The 27,185-nt window shown below is 55.4% G+C and overlaps 1 protein-coding gene and 1 long non-coding RNA gene across 2 annotated transcripts in view; one reads left to right on the top strand and one right to left on the bottom strand.

Annotated features, from left to right (window-relative positions):
• WNT3 (Wnt family member 3) overlaps positions 1–27,185 on the top strand; it is a 52,336-nt gene that overhangs the window by 24,009 nt on the left and 1,142 nt on the right. Inside the window, exons 2-4 of the mRNA XM_081576434.1 lie at positions 18,514–18,755; positions 22,556–22,821; positions 23,409–23,896. Coding sequence (XP_081432560.1) covers positions 18,514–18,755; positions 22,556–22,821; positions 23,409–23,888 — 988 coding nt within the window. The 3' untranslated portion in view covers positions 23,889–23,896. The remainder of the gene's footprint in view (positions 1–18,513; positions 18,756–22,555; positions 22,822–23,408; positions 23,897–27,185) is intronic.
• Positions 16,106–20,891, bottom strand: LOC145541074 (uncharacterized). Its single transcript, XR_014078763.1, has 5 exons — positions 20,188–20,891; positions 20,067–20,102; positions 17,420–17,524; positions 16,708–16,965; positions 16,106–16,522 (listed from the first exon to the last, which is right to left on the bottom strand). It is a non-coding gene; the product is annotated as an uncharacterized LOC145541074 (long non-coding RNA).

Raw genomic sequence — 27,185 nt, forward strand, 5'->3', positions numbered from 1 at the left:
CTCAATAACTATTAGCTATCATTTGTAATAATAATAACCGTTCTGAGTGTCCCAGTAAATTGGTCCCCTCATTACCCTATGCAGTTCAGCAAATTATTTCCTTGTTAACCACTCTCTAACCAAATAAATACATTCACATTATCTTATGCACCCTGGGTGTACACTGTAAAAGCTTTCCCCTTTATTTCATCGATAGTCCTGTGTGTCCCCATTATATCTTCTCCTGTGTCTTGTGGGCACCTTCTGTGGTCTGTGGTACTCGGGCCTTAGGTGATTTATGAAGGACTCATAACTGGAGCTAATATGCTATGACTTTTTGCCCCTCATGGTGAATACACATCCTGTTAGTAGAGAGGTTGGTAATTCATTTTTGTTTTTAAACTTTAAATGTTTGCTGTGTATGTATGTGAGTGTGTCTGTGGGAAAGAGCAGTGTTGATTTTCTCTTTTCTGTCTAAAGTGTTTTGCCCCTGGAAGAAACACTTTTGTAAGAAATGTAACTGGAACACGAGACTGAAAATATAGAAATTGCCTGTGGCACCGGCATTCGTGCAGGGGTGCCGCTAGCCCGGTGAGACAACGGTATATGCAGTGAGGGAGCGGGAAGCGAGGCCAGACCGAGGGGAGGTGGGTGGACGTGTGGAGAGAAAGCATTTCTGGTGAGAGACAAGTGGGGAATTTGAAATCCTAGACATAAACAAGTAGCTGTGGGTAAGAACCTAGAAAGATGGGGAAGAAAGGAGAAAGGCCTCGGTACCTTGAACCCCAAGAGTGTTTGGTGGCAACCTGCATTTCTGCAGAGAGAATTACCACTTGACAAACATGTGCCCCCCACTGCAAGGCTAAGTAAGTTGGAAATCAGGAAGAGGGGGAATGAGGAGCCGGAAAAACCAGAGGACACAGGACTGGAGGTTTGGGCAGCAGTGGGGAGGGTGTCATCAGGAGCCTACATCAGGCTGTAGGAGGAAATGATTTCTTTTGAAATATACTTTCTGTCTTGTCTTTTTCCTGTGCATGTTAGCCTGTGTTTTGTAATGTACCTAAAATGAGAACACGGTGGCTGGCTGGCTTGTGATTTAGACCTAAGCATATGGAGATAGAGGGGCATGCCCGAACACTTTTTACTGATGTGTTGCTGGATCAAAAACATTTTGCTTCTGTTCCCGTGAAGATGGAGACCTGTTGCGAGGCCAGAGATGATGAGGAAGAGGAGAGCTACTTCATGAAAGGACGAGGACAAAACCATGGCTGGAAAGGATGGGCTGGTGCCGGGAGCCAGAGCGGGTGGGGCCCCTGAGGATGGATGACAGAAGGCTGAGGGGGCCCAGCTGGGCCTCCTCCACCCTGTGACCGTGAGCAGGTTCTTGTCTGTGACCCAGGACAGTGTTTCTCCACATTGCCTTCTCCTCTTATAATGGAGGAAGGGAGGCTGCCACGGAGAGGAGGGGGTACCTGGAGAAGTTAAATCCATTTCTCTGGGGATGGGGCCCCAGCATCAATAGTTTAAAGCTCCCCTGGGGCCATGTGACAGGGTAGCCAAAGCTAATAGCCAGTGACGCACAGCTCTGAGTGCTGAAACATTGAGAGGGCCTGCGTGCTTGCTCAGTTGTTCAGTCTTGTCCGACTCTTTTGAGACCGCATGGACTGTAGCCCACCAGGCTCCTCCGTCCATGTAATTTTCCACGCAAGAATACTGGAGTGGGTTGCCATTTCCTTCTCTAGGGGATCTTCCTGACCCAGAGATCCAACCGGGGTTCTCTGCGTTGGCAGGCAGATTCTTTACTACTGAGCCACCTGGGAAGCCCCATAGGTGTTGAGAAGATGCTGGCAAACCCAGGCGCCTGTGGCGAGGGGGCCCTCGAGAGAAAGGACAGGGAGAGTGAATGCAGAGATCCAGCAGAGGAATGGGCGGCGGGACACCAGGACTGATGAATTTGGAGGGGCGCAGAGGAAGATGTTGAGGCTGGCTCAGGCAGCCTCGCCTGCGGATGGGGATGGGGCCGGGAGGAGGGGCAGCCGCCGCTTTGAACTTGCGTGGAGCCTCCCTCAGCAGAGAAGGGGGGCAAGTCCAGGTGCCGGGCAGGGCTGTCTTCACCTGCGCGTGCTCAGCGCCGTGGGGGGACGGGGCGCGCGGAAGCGCTCCTGGGAATGCGGTGGAAATACCCGCCTTGAAAGGGGGGAGCAGACGGCGCCCTAAGTGCCCAGCGATTGCACAGCGCCGCCCACCCCGGCTCCCGCCCCGCCGGGCGCACCTGCAGCTCCCCGGGCCCCGGGGCTACTGCGGGTCGGAGACTCTGCCGCCCTGCGTGCTCGCGCGAGCAAGGCCGGGTGCGAGCCCCGCGCGGGGTGTGTCCACAAGGCCCCACTAGTTGGTTGGGCTTCTTATGTTCCTTCTAAGTTTTATTATGAACATTGTTCATCAGGAAAGCCGAGAAAACAATTCAGGGAGCACGCATGGCCACACCTCCTAGCCTAAGTGTTTCGCATTTTGCTGTAATTGCTCCCCTCTCGCTCCTCCCAACACCACCCCCACCCGCCGCCCTCGCCCCAGCTACACAGTGGTTTGCTGAACCGTTTCATAGGAAGTTCTCGTCCTGACTCTTCACCCCCTGAGTTTCAAACTGTGAGGCTGACCCCTATGACCACATACCGTTATCCCTCTTAACAAAACTATTGATTCCTAACGATTCAGGTTTCTCCAGTTATCCCCCAAATGACTTCATGACTAGGATTTTCAAACCGGTTTCCAATTATATGATTATGTCTCATAGTTTTGCGTGCGTACGTGGTCGGTGAGTCGTGTCTGACTCTTTGCGACCCCATGGTCTGTAGCCCGCCAGGCTCCTCTGTCCATAGGATTTCTCAGGCAAGAATACTGGGGTGGGTTGCTATTTCCTCCTCCAGGGTATCTTCCTGACCCAGGGACTGAACCCACGTCTCCTGTTTCTCCTGCATTGCATGTGGATTCTTTACCCGCTGAAACACCCCTCCACTGTTTTTCCTGAACACATACACCACACACTTTTTAAAAATGACTTGGACTTTTGGAGAGTTCAGACCTGCAGCTTTGTGAGTTTGTCTGGTTGCTTCCCCATAGTGTTATTTGGTTTGTTCCTCTATCCCTCGTGTTTCCTGACAGCTGAAAGTTACTGCTAAAGGCAGAGATTCAGGTTAAACATCTTGGGCCAAAGGACTTTCTAGGGTATGCTGGGCATTTCGTATTGCATCATCTTATATTGTGCTATTGTCATACTCTGGGAAGGTTTTTATGATCCAGTTTCCTGGACTCCTCCCTAGAGAGTCTGATTCAGTGGGGCTGGCTTTGGAGCCCAGCTGTCTGTATTTTTCAAAACCACCCCAAGTGAGCTGAGTGCCCTAATGCTGTGGCCTGCATCCCTGAATAGCAGCCAGCTGGTAAAGTCACGTTCTTGGTTGTCCAAAAGGCAGGGTGTAAGGGAGTAGGCGGGACAGTAGAGGTAGGTGAAATCCTTGGGGCCCAGCCCTGACCAGGGCAGGTGGTCACTGCTGCCTGGGTGTGAGGTGGGGGTTGGGCATCGCATCCCCTGTCAGGGAGGAGCTTGGGCTACCTGGGGCAGCCCCCAGGCTCAGGTGGGAGTTGTTGCAACACCAGGGGTGCCCCCATGAACTGCTTGGTGCTCCTAGTGCCCAGCGCAGTGGAAGACACGGCTTTCAGAGGAGCCCTAGGGAGCTGCTGTAAGAGTGAACTCCCAGCCCAGCAGCTCTTCTTTACATGTTCCCTCCTGAACGTCTTCCTAAGTCTCAAATAAAGGATTTCCAGCCTGTGGAAGCCGCAGCTGTGTGATAAGGCCCAGAGAACCAGTGGGGCCCTTAGCTTGTGGTGGTGGCAGCCTGTGTGGTCGGGGGAGGTGAGAATGATTGCGGTAACCGGGTGGAGTGGTTCAGTGTGGCAGGAGAGGCAGGGGTGCTGGGCCTTTTGGTGAAGCAAGCACTCTGCCCAGTGTACAGAAATGAAAGAAATGGTTCCTTCCCTCAAAAACACTGTTTCAGAGGAAAAACAGAGAGTCAATGGATAATTCAGTGAAAAGTGTTTCCCCCTGAGGTGTGTATAAAAACTGGGAAATACCCAGAGGGAACAGTTTAAGCTGGACACATTTAAAGGAGCTTTTCGTTTTTATTTATTTATTTTTATTTGTGCTGGGTCTTTGTTGTTGCATGGGCTTTTCTGTAGCTGCAGTGAGGGGCGCTACTCTTCCTTGCGGGCTTCTCATTGCAGTAGTTTCTCCTGTTGCAGAGCGCAGGCTCAGTAGTTGTGGTGCATGGGCTTAGTTGCTCTGTGGCATGTGGGATCTTCCTGGATGAGGGATCAAACCTGTGTCTCCTGCATTGGTAGGTAGATTCTTTACCACTGAGCCACTGGGGACGCCCAGAGGGGATTTTAAAATTGGACCCTGATGGATGAATAGGAGCCTAAAATGAGTAAGACGGCTGAGTAGGCTATGTCTTATCTTTTACCAGAACTGGGCTTGAAGGGTAAAGCAGTCTAGGAACCCAGCAAAATCCCAGTTTGGGAACCTGCAGACTTGCCTTCTTAGAACAAGCAAGTTAACCTTGTAAGGGCTTCATTTTTCCATCTGTAAAATGGGAAAGTAACCCCAGTTTTATATAACTTAGGGGCTGGAGGAGCTGGGCAGGGGAGAAATGTTATACAACTAAAATGAGCTAAAGATGCAGACGTGGTTTAGAAAAAGATTAGATCAGAATTCTTATTGGTGGAGTTGGAGGTGAAAAAAAAATGGCAGAGGTCCAGGTGTAAAAGATGTCCAAGCTGAACTCACCTTCAACGCCCCGCTCAAAGCTTGCCTCTTCCACCCTCCTCTTTTCAGTCTCCCTCCCCTCCTTCAGTGTCCACTGCACAGAGTGAGATGGGATTTCTCACACTCTGCTACTGACCGTGGTCACCTGCGGGAACATCTCTCAGGCACTAGGGTGGGGCACATGCTGAGGAGGCTGTAGGCTGTATTTCTACACACCAGGCAGGTGATGCATGTGTATTGAATGAAGCCTCAGCCCTCGGACTGGAGCCTTTGAGAAGGAACTATGTGGTGGAAAGAAGGCAGAGTTGTGACTGGTGGGGTAACAAGGCCTGGGTTATACTGCCCCCAACTGTGGAGGCAACCTGGGCAAGTCTGAGCTTCAGCCCAGAGTTGGACTAGATAATAGCCAAGATCCCAAGACTTGGACATTGTGTGGCCTGACACTGTGATAGAATGGCTAAGGCCTGTGGCCATCCACAGAAGGCTTATGTCAAGCCCCTCCAGGGCATCTTATGTCTCACTGCCCCCCCCACCCCCCAACTTGCAAGAGACTGGAGGGGGAACCGTCTCAGGCTGACAGTTCCATTCCCTAGGCTTTTATTAAGCATCTACCTTTGTACCAGTGAGCACCCCAGAGACCCCTGGTCCCACCATGGTTTCTAGAATGCTCAGCATCTCTCAGGGGCTTCCCAGGTGGCACTATTGATAAAGAACTCACCTGCCAATGAAGGAGACATGAGAGACCCAGGTTCAATCCCTGGGTCGGGAAGATTCCCTGAAGGAAGGCATGGCCAGCCACTCCAGTATTCTTGCCTGGAGAATCCCATCGACAGAGGAGCCTGGTGGGCTGCAGTCCATAGGGTTGCAATGAGTCAAACACAACTGAAGCAGCTTTAGCATGCATGCACGCACACAGCATCTCTCAAGTTGATAAGACTGGACTCCTGGAGAGAACCCATTTGGCGGAGTATCACAAACCCCAATCCAGTCACTTAGCATCTTCAGGTGCTAGTCGCCTCATCCGTGAAACGGTGTAACCACCCGGTACGGGTCTGGAGGCAGAGGCTAGGCTGCAGCTTCTAGCTCTGAAGGGTCAGGACTCGACGGGCCAAGTGTGACGTGGTGTGCAGGGCTCACCTGTGAGTTCCAAAGTGCTCAGCAAAGCCGGCGCCCTTGGGAGCCTGCCCCCCTGTGGTCACTGGGACACATTGTCCACCTGGGGTCCTGGTGCCCCTCAGGAGACCCTTCGGGTGTCTGAGGAGGAGGCCTTGGGCCTGCCTCCTTTCTTCTCAGTGGACACACCCTGGCTCACGCCCAGTCTTCCTGGGCTCATACCTGTCTCAAGGAAGACGCTCAGAGCTTGTGTGTCCTTTTGGTCCTGAGGGGGGACACAGCCCTGAGGGCCCAAGCTGGAGCCGCTGACAGGCCAGAGAGGCAGGAACCCCTCCCTTCCTCCCTCCCGAGGCCTCCCTCCCCCTCCTCCCTTCTCCAAGGCCTCCGGTCTCCCTGCTTCCTCCCAGTTCTCACCCTCTTTTCCTCCCCCGTAGCTCTGACCATCCTGCTCTGTGCTGCCCCCCCCCACCCGATTTGCCGGAAGGGGACAATCCCTCTCTCCTACCCCCTCCCCTTCTCCACTCCGATCAACTCCACTTTCCTATGAAAATGAGAAGGAAAAAAAAAAAAACCCTCCTGCTCACAACGCAGCAGAAAACAGGTTTCAACATTTTACAGGTTTCAACATTTTTCAGGCTGCCTTGTCACATCTTATCAGATCAGCCAGGAGCCTCAGGCCAGGCACTCTGGGAGCTGCTTTGGAGAACAGAAGCTGTAACATTCCAGCCGTGGCCCTGCCCCACCCTCCACACCCCTCCCCTCCCTCCCCAAAGAAACAGCCCACAGGGCTCGCCCCTCCTTCTACTGGCAACTCTGCGAGACCCTTGGCTTTGCACGTCCCCACCCCCCACTCCCCAATCATCACCTTCTCTCCCCTCCACAGCTGTCCAGAGCTGTGGCCCCTCTGGGCTCTCAGGTGGTCTGAGGTGCCCACTTGGTCCTGAAAGGTGGCTTCTAGAAGTCAGAGAGCTGAGAGAGTCATCAGAGGCACTCACAGAATGTCCAAGGGGCCGCTTGGCCAGTAGAGCCCTGAGTTGTGTTTCGGAAGCCCTGAGAGTTTAGGAAGGGAGAGGGAGATGCAGAGATATACCTGAACCATCCTCCGAGGCTGCTGCCAGTAGGAGGGAATAGCTTTTTACTTTGGTTCCATTTTTAGGGAGATGTGTGGGTCTCGTTGGGCTTCCCTGGTGGCTCAGACAGTAGAGAATCAACCTGCAATGCAGGAGACCCGGGTCTTGTCACCCATGGCAATGAGGACCACTGGCCTGGAACAACCCCTCTCTCTCTCTCACATTCACACCAGGCCTCCACCTTCTTGTTCCTGCCACACTCATGGTGACCTTGGTCACACAGTACAGAGTGACAGATCCAGACAGGGCTGACCAAAGTCCAAAGGCCCAGATTTCAGCCAAGACCACCTGAAGGAGAGACCCAGATTGTGGGTCCCAGGGCGAGAGAGACGAGCTCTCGGGTGGGGGTCAGGCTGGGAAGTCCCACTGTGGGCTCAGAGAGGGACTGCCCCCCCACCCCCACACACATACCCAGGAGGACACAGATCTGGACTGGAGGCTTAGGATGCATCCATATGCTCACCCAGGGAGGAGGGTGGGCACAAAAGTGGCCCAGGGAAGGAGCAGAGGAAAGAAGGAAGGGCAGGGTGACTCGCTTTGTCTAAGTCTACTAGCTGCGTGTCTCCTCTCTCCTGATCAGGAAACCAGGAAGCAAAGCAGACCCGGGTGCTCGGTGCCAATGTTGGCTGAGCCTAGCCCAACCCACCTGCCTCCGGCTGGTTCCCAGAAGGCCTTCCCCACCTCTTGTCCTGAAGTTCTAGTGCCCCTGGTGTGACGTCTCTGCCCCCATCCTCGTGCCCTTCCTCCCTTGGCTTGTGGCATCCAACACCTCTACGAGGAGGTTCTCCCACTGTCTCATCCTTTTTCCGGGTGCTTCATAGGGGAGGCAAGGCCTCAGCATCATTAGCTGTAGGACGGATACCCCAGATCTGAACGTCTAGTCTCCATCTTTCCCTTGGGCTCAGCTCTGCTTCTCCAACACTGTCTGGACCGGGGAGCCTGCAGTTCTCACCAGTCCCACAAACGTCCTCTGTCTTTTTCCCCAAACTGCTTAACCTCTTACATTTCTTTTCTTGGTTGACAGCATCTCCATCTTTCTGATCATCTTGGCTCAAAATCTTGGTCATCCTTTCCTCCTTCCCGTTGTTTCCATGTGACCCATCCTTGCTCACTGCTTCCTCTTTGCTCCTAAGGCCACTGTCCAGAGACTCACAGCCATGGGCCCCACTAACCTAGATGGGAAGTGCTTGGGGTCCAGCTCAAATAGGCTCACCCCAGACCCATGAAACCTGTTCCAGGGTTCAGTTCAGTTCAGTCGCCCAGTTGTGTCCGACTCTTTGTGACCCCATGGACTGCAGCACGCCAGGTTTCCCTGCCCATCACCAACTCCTGGAGTTTGCTCAGTGTTCATTAAGTTGGTGATGCCATCCAACCATCTCACCCTCTGTCATCCCCTTCTCCTCCTGCCTTCAATCTTTCCCAGCATCAGGGTCTTTTCCAATGAGTCAGCTCTTCGCATCAGGTGGCCAAGGTATTGGAGCTTCAGCTTCAACATCAGTCCTTCCAATGAATATTCAAGACTGAATTCCTTTAGGACTGACTGGTTTGATCTCCTTGCAGTCCAAGGGACTCTCAAGAGTCTTCTCCAACACCACAGTTCAACAGCACCAATTCTTCAGTGCTCAGCTTTCTTTTTAGTCCAACTCTCACATTCTTACATGACTACTGGAAAAACCATAGCTTTGACTAGATGGACCTTTGTTGGCAAACTAATGTCATTGGTTTTTAATATGCTGTCTAGGTTGGTCATAGCTTTTCTTCCAAGGAGCAAGCATTTTTTAATTCCATGACTGCAGTCATCATCTGCAGTGATTTTGGAGCCGAAGAAAATAAAGTCTGTCACTGTTTCCATTGTTTCCTCATCTATTCACCATGAAATGATGGGACTGGACGCCCATGTTCTTGGGGGTGCAGTCATAATGCACAGACAGGCCTGAGACTCTCCTTAGCATAAACTGTCCCCCCAGTCCCTTCCCCCATTCCTTTCCCAGCCTTCAGTCTCTTGGTACCCACCCCCTAGCCTCATTCTGCAGTTTGATGATGTCTATGCTTAGTCACTCAGTCTTGTCTGACTCTTTGTGACCCCCTGAACTGTAGCCCACCAGGCTCCTCTGTCCATGGGGTTCTCTAGGCAAGAATACTGGAGTGGGTTGCCGTTCCCTTCTCCAGATAATGTCTAACAGATTAACATTCCAAAGCCCAACTCAGGAACCTTCAATGGCTGCACAGGTCCTCGGAGTAAAACTTGACACTCAGGGCCCCCTTTCCCTCTTCTGCTCCTTTGCATGGTCCCTGGACTCTAGCTGGGGTGGACCCACTGCTGTTCTATCTCCCACCTCTTGTCTGGGGCTCTTCCCTGGCACCCCAGCACCACCCCCCGCCAAGGGAGCCCAGCCATCCTTCACCAATTCAGTGCCTGCTCCTTCATTGGGCCTTCCTGGTCACCACTCTCTGGGACCTGCTTCCTCTCTTCCAGGATGCGCCTGCTCTTAGCACGTGCTCTCTGGCATAAGGGTTACTTGGGTGGTCAGCTATGGGTGCCTGGAGACCCTCTGTCACTTGTTCATGGCACACACGGCACCCAGACCTAGTAGGTGCTACAGAAATGCTTGTTGGTCTGTCATTGACAGATGCCTCCTGGTCTGGGTGCCCCGTGGTTTGTGGCTCAGTTCCTCTCCATGTTTCCAGTGCTTGGCACTCTCCCCAGTTCAATCATCACTTAAACGTGTTTTGAGTGAACAGGCGGGAAATGAATTTGTTTACCAAGGGAAGACTTTAACCTCCTCTCCTAAGGGCAGGCACTTCAGTGCACTCCCCGTGTTTATTGCTTGCAGGGCTCCAGGCTGGATGGCTGGGGCTGAATCAAGATGGGAAACCAGCAGGAGGCCTGGGCCTCCTAGGCTCCCAGGCTCTTGCAGTTGCTTCTTCACTGACTCCACTCTGGACCCTGGGTCCTGGCTGAATGTGTGGACCCTTTCTACTCTCACCTTTCCCTTCCTGTGTATAAATAAGGGTGGTCCTGAAGCCACCCAAATCTATTTTTGGTGAGAACCATAGGACCCATTCATGCCTACTGAGCAAACGAACCAGGTGCTGATGGGCAAGGTCCAGGCAGATTGTGATGAAAGGTGACCACTGGGGTATCTAGGTCTACTGTATGGACCATGAGAGCCTCTTGGACTCTGAAGCAACTCCCTCTCCTTGGCTCGCCCTGAGATGGGTTCAGGGTTGGGTTGGGAGGGCGTGGAGCTGTGCTTAGCACCCATGCAGCCCAAGTGTGCTCTAGGGAGGTTGAGCAGATGGGTAGAAAAAAGTAGCTTGTGACTCTTGACCTAGGTACCTCCTCTCGCTTTGTCACGAGCTCCCTGCCAAAGCACCAGGGTTAAGTGGCCCCTGCTACTTGTGTTTAAGCTCTTTGGAAGTACCGGGAGTTGGGTGCATCTGGGCCTACCAGACCCTCTGCCCCTGCCCTGCCCCACCCACATGGTACCTGTGCCCCAGCATTTGTGAGGCTCCCCTCCTGATGTCCACCAGCCCTGAGTGGCCTCTTGAGCTAAGCAGAAAGGTAGTGGCTTTGAGTTCCAAGGCCAATGCTTGACTCTTTTCTTTCTGCCCATTTTCAAGACTTTCTTTCCCCTTCTGGAAGTTTCCATTTTGCCCCAGGCCAGAGTTGGGCCCCTCCAGACCCAGGAACAGGAGGGGCATCTGTCCTGGAGCCAGCAGGTGGAGCACCAAGCTCTGGGCCATTGTAGGGTTTCCAGAAATATGGGTGGTCACGCTGGAGAAGAGAGCAAACGACCACAAAGGAGGTGGTTCTGGCTCCTCCCTTGTTCCATCTCCCCCACTTCCTCCCAGAACCCATGCCAGTCAGCTTAAGAGGCACTGATTCTTTGGGTCAGAATCTTAGGTTGCCCTATCTGGGGCTAGCAGAGACAGTTAGTCCTTGCCATTGAAAAAGCTGAGGGCAAGTGGACCATGATTCCAAGAAAGGCATGACTCCGGGGGACTTGGCCATGGAGCCCACCCCGAGACTGGAGAGCCTAGGCAGGGACCCTGGATCCTTTTCCTGGAGTGCACCCTTGGACCTACCTTCCACAGCCCTGCCCATATGTGGCTGCATGACCTGGAAAACAACAAATTCTCTCTGGGTCTCAGTCTTCCCATCCAGAAAAGGAAGTGATTAGACGAGAACAGTGGTTCTCAGACTGCATCCTGCAGAATGGCCATAGATGGGGAGTAAGGGGAAGGTGGAGGGGTGGGCCTCTGGGCCCCTGCCCCCCCCCACCTTTTTCAATTTAATCATTTTAAGTGTACAATTCAGTGGCATCAAGTTATGTTTGCAGTGTTGTCCAACCATCACCGCTGTTTCCAGAACTTTTCATCATCCCAAACAGAGACTATATCCTCTTTCAGCTATAACTCTCTCACCCAGCCCCCAGCTACCTCTAATCTACTTTTTGGTCACTATGAAATTGCCTGTTCTTGGTACCTCATGTAAGTGGAATCATACTATATCTGTCCTTCTGTGTCTGGCTTATTTCACTTGGTATAATGTTGTCAGGGTTCATGTATGTTGTAGCATGTATCAGAGCATCTTTCCTATTTGTGGCTGAATAATATTCCACTGTATGGATTTGCCCGGAGAAGGCAATGGCACCCCACTCCAGTACTCTTGCCTGGAAAATCCCATGGGTGGAGGAGCCTGGTAGGCTGCAGACCCATGGGGTCGCTAGGAGTCGGACATGACCGAGCGACTTCACTTTCACTTTTCCCTTTCATGCACTGGAGAAGGAAATGGCAACCCACTCCAGTATTCTTGCCTGGAGAATCCCAGGGACGGTGGAGCCTGGTGGGCTGCCGTCTATGGGGTCGCACAGAGTCAGACACGACTGAAGCGACTTAGCAGCAGCAGCAGTATGGATTTGCCACATTTTATTATCCATTTATCTGCTGATGGACACTGGGTTGCTTCCACCTTTTTGGTTGTTGTGAACAGTGCTGCCATGAACACTGGTGAACACATATCCACTTGAATCCCTGCTTTCAGTTCTCCTGGGTCTATACCTTTTCATACTGTTCATGGGGTTCTCAAGGCAAGAATACTGAAGTGGTTTGCCATTCCCTTCTCCAGTGGACCAGGTTTTGTCAGAACTCTCCACCATGACCCATCCGTCTTGGGTCGCCCTACCTTGGAGTGGAATTGCCGGGTCATATGAGCTTCCCAGGTGGCTGAGCAGTAAAGAATCCTCCTGCCAATGCAGGAGATGCAAGTTTGGTCCCTGGGTTGGAAAGATTCCCTGGAGAAGGAAATGGCAACCCACTCCAGTATTCTTGTCTGGAGAATCTCATGGACAGAGGAGCCTGGCGGGCTACAGTCCATGGGGTTGCAAAGAGTCGGACGTGACTGAGCACGCATGCATGATGATTCTACATTTAGCTTTTGGAGGAACAGTCCCTCCTTTTATCTGTTTTGTGTACTGGGGAGAGGCAAGGGGAATGTATAGTTGGAAAAAAGTAGCTAACAAAAAACACCCTAAACTAGATGACCCCCGAGGGCCCTTTAATCTCTCAAATACTATAACGTTGGATGGGTCTAAGGTCAAAGATGTAGGTAAGTTTGAGTGCAGGGGAGGCCACCCGCTTGGGTGAGGGGCCCCAACCCACATGGCCCATTATGGGAAGCAGGGTGGGGGACAGCATGGTGTGTCCCCCTCACCATGGCACGCGGTCCCTGCAGGGCAGGGCAGTGCTAGGTGGACAACAGAGTCTTTGGGTCCACAGTGCCATCGTCACAGGGCCTTTGGGGGCCTCACGCTGTATGCCGTCCACCTCAGCCAGGTCAGCACCCGGCAGCCCTGTGCTCACCAGGCAGGTCCACCTTCAGCTTCTGGAAACAGAGGTGCTGCGGGTTGGTGAATGGCTTGGTTAGGGTGGGAGTCTGATGGGACCACGCATGGCATTGAAGCCTGGCCAGTTTGGAGAAGGTCTTTCATCCTGAGAGGTCAACCCCGAGGCCTCAGGAGCAGCCTGTTGCCTGCTGGCACCTGCCACCCCATCCGCCTGGCTGCCTGTGTCTGTCCTCAGCTCAGCTGGGCGGTGGGTGGTTGGGGTGGAGGGTGAGCTGTCCTTAGGGGAGGGTGGCAGGGCCCTAGGGCCAGGCCAGGCAGCAGCTGGTATAAATAGCCCTGCCCAGCTGGGAAGGCCTGGCAGGGCCCTCCGCCCTCCCCCTCACCAGCTGCCAGTGCCAGGCGGGTCCCCACCTCTCTTGGGAGCCCAGCCATCGTCTCAGGTCCTAAATGGAGGAACTTCCTCAGCGGAACCGAGGAGTCTTGTCCTGTGTGTAGGTGGAACCTCCGGATGCTTGGAGGCCTGGGGAGGGAGGCTGAGGGGCTACAAAATGGCGGTAGGGGATCAGGCCCTTCAGGAAGGAGTTCTTTAATTCCTCCCCTGGAGAATCAGCGAGTGCTTGTCGTGGGCCTGGCTGGTCCTTTCGTAGGCCAAGTATGCTTGTGTTTGTGTGTGGATGTGTGTGGGGTGCGGTGGGAGAAGGAGAGAAGGCACCATCTCTGTCCTCAGGGAACTCACACCAGCACAGCCATGGAATTGGAAACACATCATTTCAGCGCGCTGAGATAAGAAGGCCTGAGTAAGGTAGAGAGAAAACACAGAGGGAGGAGAGGTTACTTCTGGGAGCCCACAAGAGTCTTCTGAATGGAGGCAACCCCGGAATCGGAGGTTGAAGGCTGGGTGAGATGCTTGCCGGGCACTTGAGCCGTGGAGAGGTGCTCCCAGTGGGTGGCTGCTAGACACAGCCTTGAGTGGCTTAAGGCCACTTGCACTTTGGTATGAAGAATGGAGATTGGGGCTCACAGTGTGGCCTCCGCCCGGGGAACATGCACTTCACTGATGGGGACAAGGAGCTGTGAGTCAATGCAAGTTAATGCATCTGTGGTGGGTGGAATCTCAGACATGAGCGTGTGTGGGCAGGAGGCTCGGGCCGGGTGTCAAGGCGTGTTTGGGGGAGGGAAGCCATCCTGTAGATCAGTCCCACGGCCACAGCCTCATTGGCCCCAGCACCAGCCCATAGAGCTAAACCCCATCCCCAGAGGCCCTGGCTCATTACCAGCAGGATGTCCATTTCTGAGCTGAAATCCCTGAATGGAGCATCCTGGAAAGGTCCCTCTGCCCTTGCCCTCTGGGTTCCCTTTCACACTCGGCCAGATCACAGATGTCTGTTCGGCCACCCTGGTGAGGACTGAGCTGCCCGGAGAGGGGCCAGGTTTGCTCTGGCCCGAAGCATCCTTCCCAGTGATGGATGGGAAGGGGCTCTGGAAATTCTGGTGTGTTCTGTCAAGTAAGGGATGGGAGGGCTGAGGAATGAGACTGATGACATACCAAGGGACAAAGTGCTGGGGACGCCCCTAAACACGCAGTAACCACCACAGCCACCACAGCTAGAGGGCTTCGTACATGCCAGGAGCTTTATGTCCTTCATCCCTCCCATCACTTGTATCTTCTTAGATGAAGAAAGTGAGGCACGAGGGGCTAACAAACCACTTGAGATCCGCAGCTTGGGAACAGCAGATCTGGGTTTGAATGCAGGCAGCCTGGCTCCAGATATTCAATGGGTGGGACATGGAAAGCAGGAAGGAGACAGGGTTTGGTGGGAGGAGGGAAAAGAACTCATATCTCTGAGGCTGGGGCTTGTTCTCTGAGGCCATCACTCCTGGAGTCAGACAAAATCTATGGTCGCCCAACTTCTCTGCCTCAGTCTCCTCATCTGTAAAACTGAGATGACAGCAGCCACATCACAGAGCTGTTGCTGAGGATTAAGCGACGTAGTATCTGTGAAGTGCCTGGCATAGAGGTGCTAAATAAGTGATGGTCATTGTGATCTCTAGTGCTGCACATGACTGCAGGGGAAAGAGGAAGCCTGCTTGCTGGAGTAGAGATGGCAGCTGTCTGGGAGGAAGGATTCATAAGCAAGGGGGGGTGCCCCCAGGGGAACACAGGGCACTACACCATGGCATCGCCTCCTGGGAGATGTTTGGGGGACAGCTCTGGCCTTTGCGGCCAGCCAAGCCCTGCCAGGGCATGGGGCTCGGGCATGCTGCTGGGGACCCACAGGGGTGGGGGAGATTTGTGCAATCCGGGAGCAGGGAGCCCCTCAGGATGCTGGGATGAGGAGCAGCCTCACTGAGTGGAAATGAGGAGCCAGCAGGTCTTCCCCACACCCCGGCGTCCTTCCCTGCAGCACAGCCAACCTCACCTGGCTTCAGGGATCCAGCTTTGCCTTGGACAAGCTACTTCTCTCTGTGGTCCTCTGTTTTCTCATCTGTGTAATGGGCTTTGTGCTCTCTAAAGGCACCTCTTATAGGTTCTTATTTTGAACCAGCTTAGCTTGAGGGTGCGCCAGCCTGTCGAAGCGCCAACAGGTGTAGGAAGAGGATGAGAAAGGAGGCAAGGAATGGAGGTTGGAGGAGGGGTGAAGGAAGGGTCCTTGAGTGCCCCTCGGGCCCTCCCTTCATTCCTCTGGGCAAAGGGAGTCTGGAGCCTTGGGGCCCTGGTCTGAGAAGACCAGTAAATGGGGGTGCAACATGGGACAGAGCTCCCTGGTGCCAGAGGTGGTCATGACAGGCCTGCCCAGGTTGCAGATTGCAGTGGGGCCAGGAGGCCAGGTTGAAGGACAGCATAAGGTCCACAGGCTAGGGACAGGCATGGATGGAGGTGCCTGCGGTGGGAGACAGGGGAGGGCTCTGGCCAAAGGAAGGAACATGGAGTTTGGGCAGTGGGTGCCAGGTCTCTCTCCCCATGATGCTCTGGGACAGTTAGGGACCAGACCAGGGTATGAGGAGGGAGCAAAGAATCGCCGTATTCCTTTAGAGGGTCCATCGTCGCCTGCTAATGCAGCATATGCAGGTTTGATCCCTGGGTCGGGAAGATCACCTGGAGGAGGAAATGGCTACCCACTCCAGTATTCTTGCCTGGGAAATCCCATGGACAGAGGAGCCTGGCGGGCTACAATCCTTGGGGTTGCAAAAAATCGGACATGACTGAACACACAATATATATTGATTATCATTATTGTCACAATAACCAGTTTCTAACTGTAAATGGCAGGGGAAGGGAGGGCGACCCAGCAGATGCTGTGTGTGTCCTGGTGCCCATCATGGGGCTCTGGGCCAACCCACCCTATCACCTGGGTTCAGTCTGGAGGCCCAGGGTGCAGATGGGTCAGGCCTGCAGCTACTCCCACCCTGCAGGGCCCAGGTAGGCACTGCCCAGAGGAGGGTGGTACGTGCCCCACGTGGTCTGGAGTCAGGTGAACAGGTTCCAGTGAGCCATCCTTTAGCAGCTCCGTGGTCTGGGTTGGTTACTCCACCTGTCAGGCTAAGCCATGGGAAATGAGCTGCTGTAACAACCCTCCTAGGTCCTAGGGTTGTTTCAAGGATTAAATGAGGCAGATCCAAGGAAGAGGCTTGGCCTGTGTGGGGCACAGGAGAATTCTCTAATTAGCTAATCTCAGGGGAAAGTCAGGCCTGTAGCATACCCCTCCTTCTCCTTAAAAGGGTTTGGCATTCAAGATCTGGAAATTTCTCATAAATGCTACCATCCAGACTCCCAGACCTGGGTCCCCCATCCCTCCCCAAAGGAAAAATGAGGGCCCACCTGTGTCTCTGATAATGGAGCCCAGAGCCAGCTCCAGGTGGAGGGCACCACGCCCCTCCATGGTGCCCGTCACGAGCACGTGATAAGAGCTGTTAAACGGCAGACATTTGGTTCATCCCTGTGTCTAGTCCAGAAAACTTCTGTGTGCTTTTCCCCAATCTGCCTCTCGGGTATTCTGCACCTTCCTCCCAAGGCTTCGTCTTCATTTCGTCCCGAGGACTGACCGAGGCCACTGCCAGACCACAGCCTTGGTCAGTGCTGTATACAGGGAGAGAGAAGGTGGGTCCCGATGCCTACCCTTTTCCAGATCATGCTGGCCCTGATCACAGACAGCGCTGATTGAAATTGGCCTTGAAGTCTACTGAGACCCACAGATCGTTTTCTCAGCTTCTCTCACAAAATGTCATTCCTTCTGTTCTGTGCTGGGGAGGAGAGTGGAGGAGGAGCACCTTGGTTTTCTAGTATTTTAATCTCTTGTTCCTCCTCCTCCTCTAGCTCCCACAAGACCTTTCCCCCGTTCACTCTTTTTTTCCTTCATTTTTTGTCTTTCTTTTCTTCCCTTTTTTTCCTTTCCCCCTGTTCACTCTTTATGAAACCCAAGAGCTTGACAGACAATTGATTGAAGAATGTGGGACATTAGAGGGATGTGATCTGATCAAGGTTACTTGTGTTGGGTGGGGGGAATATGATCTGAGGTCTTCTCCCCGCTCACCCTGAGCTAAACTTTCATGAAACAAAGCCAAGCTTCAGTCTCTGGTCAGAGAAGAGATGGAGCTCTGGAAACTTCTAGGGAATTGCAAAGATGGTCACGGAGGCCCTGGTGGACAAAGGACAGAGGACCTGGGGAGAGATGCTGGGAGGCTCTGGGCTAGGTGGGCATCGTCCTCAGAAGAGGCTGAGGAGCATGGCCATGGGTGGCAAGTGTGTGTGCGTGCATGTATATGTGTGTGCACATGTGTGTGTCTGTGCATGTGTGCATGTGTGTATGCACGTGTGTGTATGTATGTGTGTGTGTGTGCAAGCTCCCTGCTGGGACTGACGCTTCTCTACTCTTTGCTTTCTCTGAGATGCAATGGGGTCAAGCCAGCTCCTGCCATCTTCCTTTCTGTAGATTTTGTTTCCTTCCCGTGGATCACTGGTAATCTCCCCTGTGGCCCTAGAAACCAAAACTCCCAGCCGGACCCCTCCCTATCAGGAAAATTGGCCCAGAGCCTGGGAGGGACTTGACCTGGGCCCCTAATACCATCTTTCCATCCAGGGTTCTTTTTATAGCATTGCACTGCCTTCTGGTGCCCCTGAAAGCTGGAAATGCCCACAGCAGAGGGCTGACTGCCTTAGATCAGTGCTCTGCGCTTCAAGGGGCAGTGCACAGCTAAGCTCAAAGGCAATGCATTCATTCATTCGTTTATTTTTATTTATTTGGCTGTATTGGGTCTTGGTTGTGGCACACAGGCTCCAGTGTGTGTGGACTATGTAGTTTGCCACATGTGGGTTCTCTAGTTGAGGCACACGGGCTCAGTAGTTACAGTGAGTGGGCTTAGTTGCTGCTCGGCATGTAGGATCTTAGTTCCCTGACCAGGGATTGAGCCCATGTGCCCTGCACTGAAAGGCAGATTCTTAACCACTGACCCACTAGGAAAGTCCCAAAGGCAGTGCATTCAGACACCAGGTTTCTCAGGACTAGGGGTTCAGGCTCACGGGCGCTCAGCGGCTCTACCTCCCCTGAGTGCTCACAGGAAGAAACGATGCCCGTGATGGACCATGTGCTTGGTGCCTACAGTGCCACTACCCTCTGTCTGCCCGCAGGTCCCTGGCACTGGGCCAGCAGTACACATCTCTGGGCTCACAGCCCCTACTCTGCGGCTCCATCCCAGGCCTGGTCCCCAAGCAGCTGCGCTTCTGCCGCAATTACATCGAAATCATGCCCAGTGTGGCCGAGGGCGTGAAGCTGGGCATCCAGGAGTGCCAGCACCAGTTCCGGGGCCGCCGCTGGAACTGCACCACCATCGACGACAGCCTGGCCATCTTTGGGCCCGTCCTCGACAAAGGTACCGTCTCTGGGCAGGATAGGAGGTGGGGGGTGTGTGTCTGGCTCAGGACACAGGCGTTCTTCCACATCAGGGTGCCTCAGCTCTGAGCCCAGGGTCCCCAGGGGAGGACAGAAAAGCTGGTCACCTCCACACAAAGTGGGCCAGGTCCCTCTCTGGACTGACCCAGGCTGTCACTGTGGCTGCCACACCTTCCCAGGTGCTTCCAGGAGTGCTGAGCAGCCTAGAGATCCTGAGATCCTAGGGCGGGCTAGGAGGCTGTGGGTGTCCTTCCCTCCTGGCTGGCACAGCGGATGGCCCCAGGCTATGGCCCCAGGCTTTGCTGTGGACTTCTGTGATGTTTTCCCAGTGCTGTGTTAAGTGCTATGCAAATCTAGTTTTAGGGTGAGATGAAAGCACTGCCAGCCCGAGGTCTCTCCCTCATAGAAAATTCTGGAGCCCAGGAAGCTGACTGGTGCTGATGGCACTGCATGGCATCCTGTGAGTAGTTTCTGCTGGTCGCTGTGCCCCTAGCAGGCTGGCTGTGCCTGTGGACTGTGGTGGGTCTCAAAACCCTGCTGGCCTCTGGGTAAGTTTCCAGCCCTCATGGAGACTCACAGGTTGTGTCTCAAATGAATGGGATTCACATAACTTGACTTTGAACATGAAGGCACTGGGAGAAAGGGATAAGGTGGGCGACTGCTCCCAAGAAGGAGACTTTGAGGCTGATGAGTTCTGGGCTGAAGATGGGCAACTCTTTGAGCCATTGCAGCGTCTAGGAATGCAATGATCCCTGCTGCCCTCCCGGGAGCTACCATTTCTTTTCTGCAGCAACTTGAAGCCTCTCAGCCACCACCAGGGCATCGGCACCCAAACCGGTGAACCTGGCCTTCCCTCTGTTTCAAAGAGCTGCGTTTACAGCCAGAAAGAAAAGGGACCCGAGAACCAGCTGGACCTGGGGGAGGATTGGTGGGGGGAATGGCAGGGAATGAGTGCGGGAAGCCGACCCCCCATTTGGGAGTGCAGTCCCCGTTTACCTGCGCCTCTGGTGCGCCTTGTAAGTCCGACCTACAGGCTATTGTCACGGGACAGAAGGGCAATTAGCCAATCAATGGATGATGATTCTGTTTACGCTTCTATTACCAAAGCTAATTATTCCCTGTTTACATAAAAGGTTTGGCCTCTAATTGGGGCCAAGTGGCGGCGGTTTGCATTTCAAACCTGATCTTGCCGGCGTGTCAGTCTCACCGCCTTCCGGTGCCCCACCTCCGGCCAGGTAGCGCTTAATCAAACAGCCTGGCGTCTAGACGCGCTCCCCAAAGAAAGACTCACCTTCTGATTGCTCTTTCCCGCGCGGGACGTGAAAACCTGTGAAAACCGGGTCTCTGAGCTTATTATCCCTTCAAGTCCGTGTATAACGTTTTAAATCCCCGTTGTAGGTTCTAGGACTTACCCACATATAGAAATTGCAGGAGGGCAGTTTTGTGATGGGGAGGCGTGGGTAGGATGTCAGAGAAAGGAACGTGAGGGGAGCTCAGGTTCCCAAGTCAGAGAAAGGGGAACTCAGCGGTCTGCGGGAGGAGGGCCCCCACCCCACACCGCGCGGGCACGCGCTCCCCAGCGCCCGGAGCCCGGCGCGAACGGGTTCGAACCCCGCTCTAGGCTCCACGCTCGCGCTCCGCCTCTGGCGAGCCCCCCATCCGCGCCGGGCGGGCTGCCAGGGTAGACCTCTGCCCCCGGCTTTGAGACCCAGGGTGGCAGGGAGGCGGTCTGTTCCGGGGCGCGCTCATCTTCCGCGGCCGCCGGGGACCGATTCCCTGGGGCTGGCGCGCCCGGAGCGGCGGCAGGGGGCGCCGGGGTCGGCGGCCGGAAGGCGCGAGGCGGCGAAGGCGGGGTGCGGGCAGCCGGGGATCGCGGTCCCCGGGCGAGGCGGGGGGCGGGCGGCCCGGAGGGGCTTAGGCTGCTTGAAAGGGGCCCGAGCGGCGCCCCCCACCGCGCGGCCCAGCCCCGCGCCCGCTGCGGCCGCCGCGCCATTCACACGCCCTCTGGCCATTCGGCGCGGCGCGGGGGCGGGGGGCGCCGCTTCAATGGGGATTTCGCGGGCCGGCGCCGGGGCCGGGGGCGCGGCCCGGCCGCGGGAGCCGCCCGTTGCTACGCGGTGGCGGCCGGCCCGGCGGCCCGGACCCGGCGGCCGCATTATGCGGGTAATGCGGTGTGACACCGCGCGAACAAAGGCGGATTGAGTGGCCCAGCGGGCCCCGCCGGACGGGGACCGGCACAGCGGGGCTGTCAGCGCCGCTCCCAGGCTAATCCCCGCCCCGCCCCCGCCGCCCCCGCGTCCCCGGGGCTGGGAACCGAGCGCGGCCCGGGGCCCGGGCGCCGCCGCCGCCGCGAGAGGCCGCGGGCCGGCCGGAAGCGAGGTGCTCGCCCTCGGCGCCCCCGGCCCCCAGGGCGCTGAGGGGTGGGCAGGCCGGGGTCGGAGCCCGGGCGCCGCGCCTCAGGCCTCGGCCGCCCCCGTCGCAATCGGCCCGGGCTGAGAGGGTCCAGTGCCCGGGCGGGCCGCTCCCACTCCCCGCCAGCCTGCCCGCGAAGGGGGCGCGTCCTCCTTTGCCGGTGGTCCACGAGGGCCCCGGGGCCTCTACAGAGGCGGCAGTGGCCACGAGGGGGGACCGGGCTCCCTGGTCCGCCGAGACCGGAGCCACAGCCCAGGCAAGGAGACATGCAGGCCCGCAGCCCGGTGTTCTGCAGCCTGTCCTCACCAGTAAAGAGAGATGGTTGGATTGCAGGTCTTCCAGGCTTTTGCCTCCCTAGTCGTCAATGTCTGTATCTGCAAAATGGGCCTATAAGAAGGCTTTCTGCCTCATAGGGTAAGAGGATTAAGTGGGATAAAGCACACGAAGGGTAGAATCTGGTGAATACCCACCACTCAAGGTGGTTATCATTATAACAAAGTTGGGGGAGCACCCTGAGAATCTTCTCTTTCCCTTTGCTGGATCCTGGGACAGAGGCAGGATGCATGCCCTGTGTCCCTTCATCCTCCTGGGAGGCGCCTGACCTTCTTAGTCCAAAACCTTGGCTTTGTCTTGGGTAGAGGACAGGAAAATGGAAGGGGGAGGCTGAGAAGCCAACCACTTTTCTCTTGGTCAGGAACTTTAGTGGCAGAGGGAAATTGTACCCATTTTACAAAAAGGGTAACTGAGGCTCAGAAAAGGAAAGGGTCAGGACTTCCCTGGTGGTCCAGTGGTTTAGACTCCATACTCGCAGCACAGGGGGCACGGGTTCCATCCCTGGTAGGGACACTGGGATCCCACATGCCACATGGCGCTGACAAAAAAAAAAAAAAGAGGAGGAGGAAAGGGTCTGCCCAGGTGTGTCAAGGTAGGGAACGGGGGGACTTGTGCAGGTTTAGGCTGTTGGTTCTGAGGCGTTGCTCCCCATAGACCTCAGGCTCTCTCAGGAATGGGAGGGCCCAGGCCTGTGCTGGATCTCCACTTTGGATAGGCAGAGGGTAGGGGGACCTAGGACCCGGACAGATCAAGGCCACCTTATCTCTTCAGCAACCTGCCAGAGCTGTCTTTCCACCCCTGTTTCTAACAGGCTCCACTCTGCCAGTTAGTGACTCTGGGCCTCAGTTTGCTCATCTGTAAAGTGGGGATACCCACTAGGGGCTGGGCCAACCAAAGAGGGAATGGCATCTGGGTTCCTTCCTTTCCATAGGGGCTGGTGAGCCCCCTTTCGCAGCTGGGGAAGTCAGGGGTTTGGGGGGGCGGCCTGTCTCAGGACCCAGTCTGAGCAATGCCTCCCTGGCGCCCTTCCTGCAGCCACCCGAGAATCGGCCTTCGTGCACGCCATCGCCTCAGCCGGCGTGGCCTTTGCCGTCACGCGCTCCTGTGCAGAGGGCACCTCCACCATCTGTGGCTGCGACTCGCATCATAAGGGGCCGCCTGGCGAGGGCTGGAAATGGGGCGGCTGCAGCGAGGATGCTGACTTCGGGGTGCTTGTGTCCCGAGAGTTCGCAGATGCACGTGAGAACAGGCCAGACGCACGCTCGGCCATGAACAAGCACAACAACGAGGCTGGCCGCACGGTGAGCCCCGGCCACCCTCCCCACAGCCCTGCCCGAGACCCCTTCCGGGACCTGTCCCTGCCCCTCCCTGTGGCCCATGTGCATTCTGGGGTCCCTGCTCTCCTTTCCTCCTCCTTTCTCCTTGGACTGTTTCCCAGCCCCCAGCTTACTCCCTCTCTGAGGATGTTGTCAGCCCACGAGTGTGGCAGCCCCAGGGAGCGGGTACCAAACAGTCCATCCTGGGCACTTTAGCTGCCTGTGTAGCTGTGAGACCGTGGGCCTGGCTTTGACTTCAGCCTCCATCCTTTCCTAGGTTATTTGACTTTAAGGCGAGTCACTTAAGTTCCCAGCCTCAGTTTCCCCATCTGTTAAACAGGGGTCACAATCCTTATTTCCCAGGGCTTTGAGAAATGAATGTGATTTCTGCCAATGCCGAGGTGTGAAGGGGAGGGAAGCAGGGAAGCAGTGGTCTCCATTCTTAGGTCTGAGTCTCAGTCCCCAGTCCATTCTCACCCTGGCATAGGGGAGGAATAGAGGAGGTTTTAGCGATGGGGCTGGGAGGGCCTGGTGGGGTCCATCTGGGGACCAGCTGCAGCTCCTCTTCCCAGACCATCCTGGACCACATGCATCTCAAGTGTAAGTGCCATGGGCTGTCGGGCAGCTGCGAGGTCAAGACCTGCTGGTGGGCTCAGCCCGACTTCCGCGCCATCGGCGACTTCCTCAAGGACAAGTATGACAGTGCCTCGGAGATGGTGGTGGAGAAGCACCGGGAGTCCCGCGGCTGGGTGGAGACCCTCCGCGCCAAGTACGCGCTCTTCAAGCCGCCCACCGAGAGGGACCTGGTCTACTACGAGAACTCGCCCAACTTTTGCGAGCCCAACCCCGAGACAGGCTCCTTCGGTACCAGGGACCGGACTTGCAATGTCACCTCCCACGGCATCGACGGCTGTGACCTGCTCTGCTGCGGCCGCGGCCACAACACGAGGACGGAGAAGCGGAAGGAGAAATGTCACTGCATCTTCCACTGGTGCTGCTATGTGAGCTGCCAGGAGTGTATCCGCATCTATGACGTGCATACCTGCAAGTAGGGAGCCAGGTAGGGTGGCTGGGTGGGGAGGCGGGAGGGGGGAGGTTTGCCTGTCTTCTCTTCTTGACCACCCCGTTCTACTTCTGAGAGATCCAGGTCACGTATGTTTCCATGGCCACAGTTGGAAGGCAGGATTTCCCAGGCTTCAGTGGGAATGGGCCTTGGGCAGTGTCTTGGTGGATTACACAAAGCACAGATAATAACCAAGTGTGTGCCCATGAGGCTCCAAGCAGTTGATTCAGTCCATGTACAAGTTAATAAATTATGAGCCAGGCCACTTCACACGGCCACTAGCTGTCATGATTGAGCATCTGTGGAGCCAGAGGCGGGGGGATTGTGGGACTGGAAGCTGGGCCCCCTGACTTCTGGTCTTGACTTGGCTCCTGACTTCCTGTTCTTTTCACTCCTCTGGGCCTCAGGTTTCTTACTGTAAAGTGAGGGGGTTAAAATACTTGGAATAGCAGGCCCCAAAGTCTCTTGTACCCCTGGGGCAGAGTCATTTTGCATCCACCTTGAACTTAGAAGGCAGGATTTTGCACAAGCATAACTCCTACCACCCTCAGGAGGTGGGTGGGGGGAAGCGGTGTGTAAGCCCGTATCCCGGCAGATCTGAGGCTTGGGTGGAGCGGGGCACACTCTCACCGCGTTTATGGCCGGTGATGGGGAGGAGGAAGGAGTCAAGTTCAGAGTGATGGTGGTGAGTAATCGAGGGATCAAAGACTGCTGGAGTATGTTCCCAAGCTTCCCAGAGGTGGCCTGCGTGGGAGACACTGTTGCCTGGCCCTGGGGTCCATAGGTCCCCAGGACAGGTCAAGGTTGGTGTGTGGTGGTTCTGGTCTTGGAGGGCTTCTCAGGCCCCTGTGCCCTGTCTCCTGTTTCTCTGGCCTAAGAAGGAGTCCGGTCTATAGAGATCCGAGGCCTGGTCCAGCTGCCACCACTTGCCAACCGTGTGACCCCAACAAGACTGTCTCCTCCTCTGTCATCCTCCCCAGAGCTGCTGTGAGGAACAGAGTGAAGGACACTGGGGGCAGTGCTCGGTTCACTGAGGAGGACTCATCTGCCTGGGTCATCGCTGCCTGCGGCTGTGTTGGCAAGGGCACCCCACTGGGCAATGTGGTTGGGAGGGGTCAGGCTTCTCTGCGACAGGGAGGAACCACACGTGCAGTGCAGGGGAGAGCTCTGAGGGGTGACTGACTCAGCCGGCCTAGGATGCCCCTCTGTGTAGCTCAGGTTCCATCCTGGCAGGGACGGCGTCCAGAGAGACAGCAGAAGGCACCACTTCTCTTGCTGCTGCTGCTGCTGCTGCGTCGCTTCAGTCGTGTCCGACTCTGTGCGACCCCATAGACGGCAGCCCACCAGGCTCCGCCGTCCCTGGGATTCTCCAGGCAAGAATACTGGAGTGGGTTGCCATTTCCTTCTCCAGGTCATGAAAGCGAAAAGTGGAAGTGAAGTCACTCAGTTGTGTCCGACTCTTAGCAACCTCATGGACTGTAGCCTGCCAGGCTCCTCTGTCCATGGGATTTTCCAGGCAAGAGTACTGGAGTGGGGTGCCATTGCCTTCTCCGCCACTTCTCTTGGTGTCTAAATAAAAGCAGCATGGGCTGTGGAAAGAGTGCACAGGTGGTTCCAGCCCCACTGCTTCCCAGCTGCAGCCCAGCTCCCTCACTTGCCCATAGCGGTGATGATAGGCGCCTGGCAGGATTTTTATGAGGTTCAGGCAAGCAGCAGATGTGAATGCTGGTCTGAATACAGTGCTAACAGAAAGTGATAAATGCCATCAGAGCCCTGATACGGGGGCAGTCATCCTGTGAGAAATGGTGTCATCACTTGGGCAGTTACATTTAACTGCTTTTCAGAATGATGGAAGAAAATCAGTGAATAGGCGAGAACTCCCAGGCTCACTCTGCATGTCAGGAAAGTCTGAAAACTGCAGTCCCTCCTTCCTCTGAGACATCTACTCTGTCAAGCAGAACACAGCTCTGGCCATTATGAGAAAGCTACGGGGAAACCAGGCTTCAGAACACTAGCTCTGGAGTGGGCAGAGGGGGCCGTCTATGTAGTCTGCCCATTGCACAGACAGGAACACTGAGCCCAGGGCCCTGCCTCCAGAAAGTCCCAGTCTGTGGTTCCTGCAGAGGCCATTCTGGCAGCAGCCCAGGCCCCGGCAGTAGCTCTAGGATGTCACAGCTCCGTTCCAGCTCCTCTTCTCCCTTTCCCTCTGAGGGCAGCTGAGTGAAGCCAAACCATCTGCTGAGTGGGAAGGAGGTGTGCTGAGTGGGCCCTCAGTGTCCAGAAAAATCCCCCACCTGCGACCTGATACTGATCCTAAGAGCCAACAGTCCCCGTTTCTGAAACAGAATGGCATTTCCCCCTATGGAACATACTACATGGACATGGTGGATGGTGGCCCCTGAGCCTCTCGTATACGGAGCCCTTGCTCTGGGACATGTGGGTTCTTGCCTCCCCATGTGGTGCCCTTTTGACAGACAGTTTCTGTTGAGTGATTTGGGGCCTCTCTGAACCCAAGTTTCCTCATCTGTGAACTGGGGGATAAGAACCGTGACCCTTGCAGGCTTGTTGTGCAGACCGAGAGCCCTGTGCACACGGAGAGCCCTGACACAGGCTCCAAGAAGAAGGGAACATCCCAAAGCCTGGCCTCCAGGAGCAGCTTCCCCCCCGGCCTGCTGCTGGTTCGGAGCCATCCACCTGACACTCTGCAGGCAGGATGGGAACTTCCAAGACAGGCTGGCACAGGTGGGAGAGGGCAGGGCGCCCCCGAGCAGGATGTATGCCCTCCACACGCTCGAGGAGGAGCTCGAGCCTTTCCCTGTAAGGACCTTCCTTACGGAGAAAACCTCTCCACTGCTTGTCAATTGTGTCCGGTGTCTCAGGCGAATCACTGATTTCCCACCTCACGAGGACCAGGTGTGTGTCTTTGTCATCCTGATGATGTGAGTGCAGCAAGCTAGAAAGGGCTCTGCACAAGAGGTAGGTGGCCTGGCAAACCCCAAGTCCTGGCTTTGTCACTGACTTGTTGTGAGACTTTGGACATGTCTTTGGAATCTCGCTGAGTCTGTTTCTCCTCTCGTAAAAGTCTCCTACTGGCCAAGGAGTTCGGGGTTGATGGGGAACGCCCATCAGAGCTCTTTGGGCTTCAAATCTTTTGTGACATGTAAATACATATCCGAGCACACACACATATCATGAAATACATACACAAATGAAGAGAAGGTACACACTGGTGCTCCCATGAGGAGGAATTTTTCATAATGCAATAGGCTTTCTTCTGCGTGGACAG

This window comes from Giraffa tippelskirchi, chromosome 3, assembly GCF_054371585.1.
Source record: "Giraffa tippelskirchi isolate mGirTip1 chromosome 3, T2T-mGirTip1v1.2.pri, whole genome shotgun sequence".
NCBI classification, from domain to species: domain Eukaryota; kingdom Metazoa; phylum Chordata; class Mammalia; order Artiodactyla; family Giraffidae; genus Giraffa; species Giraffa tippelskirchi.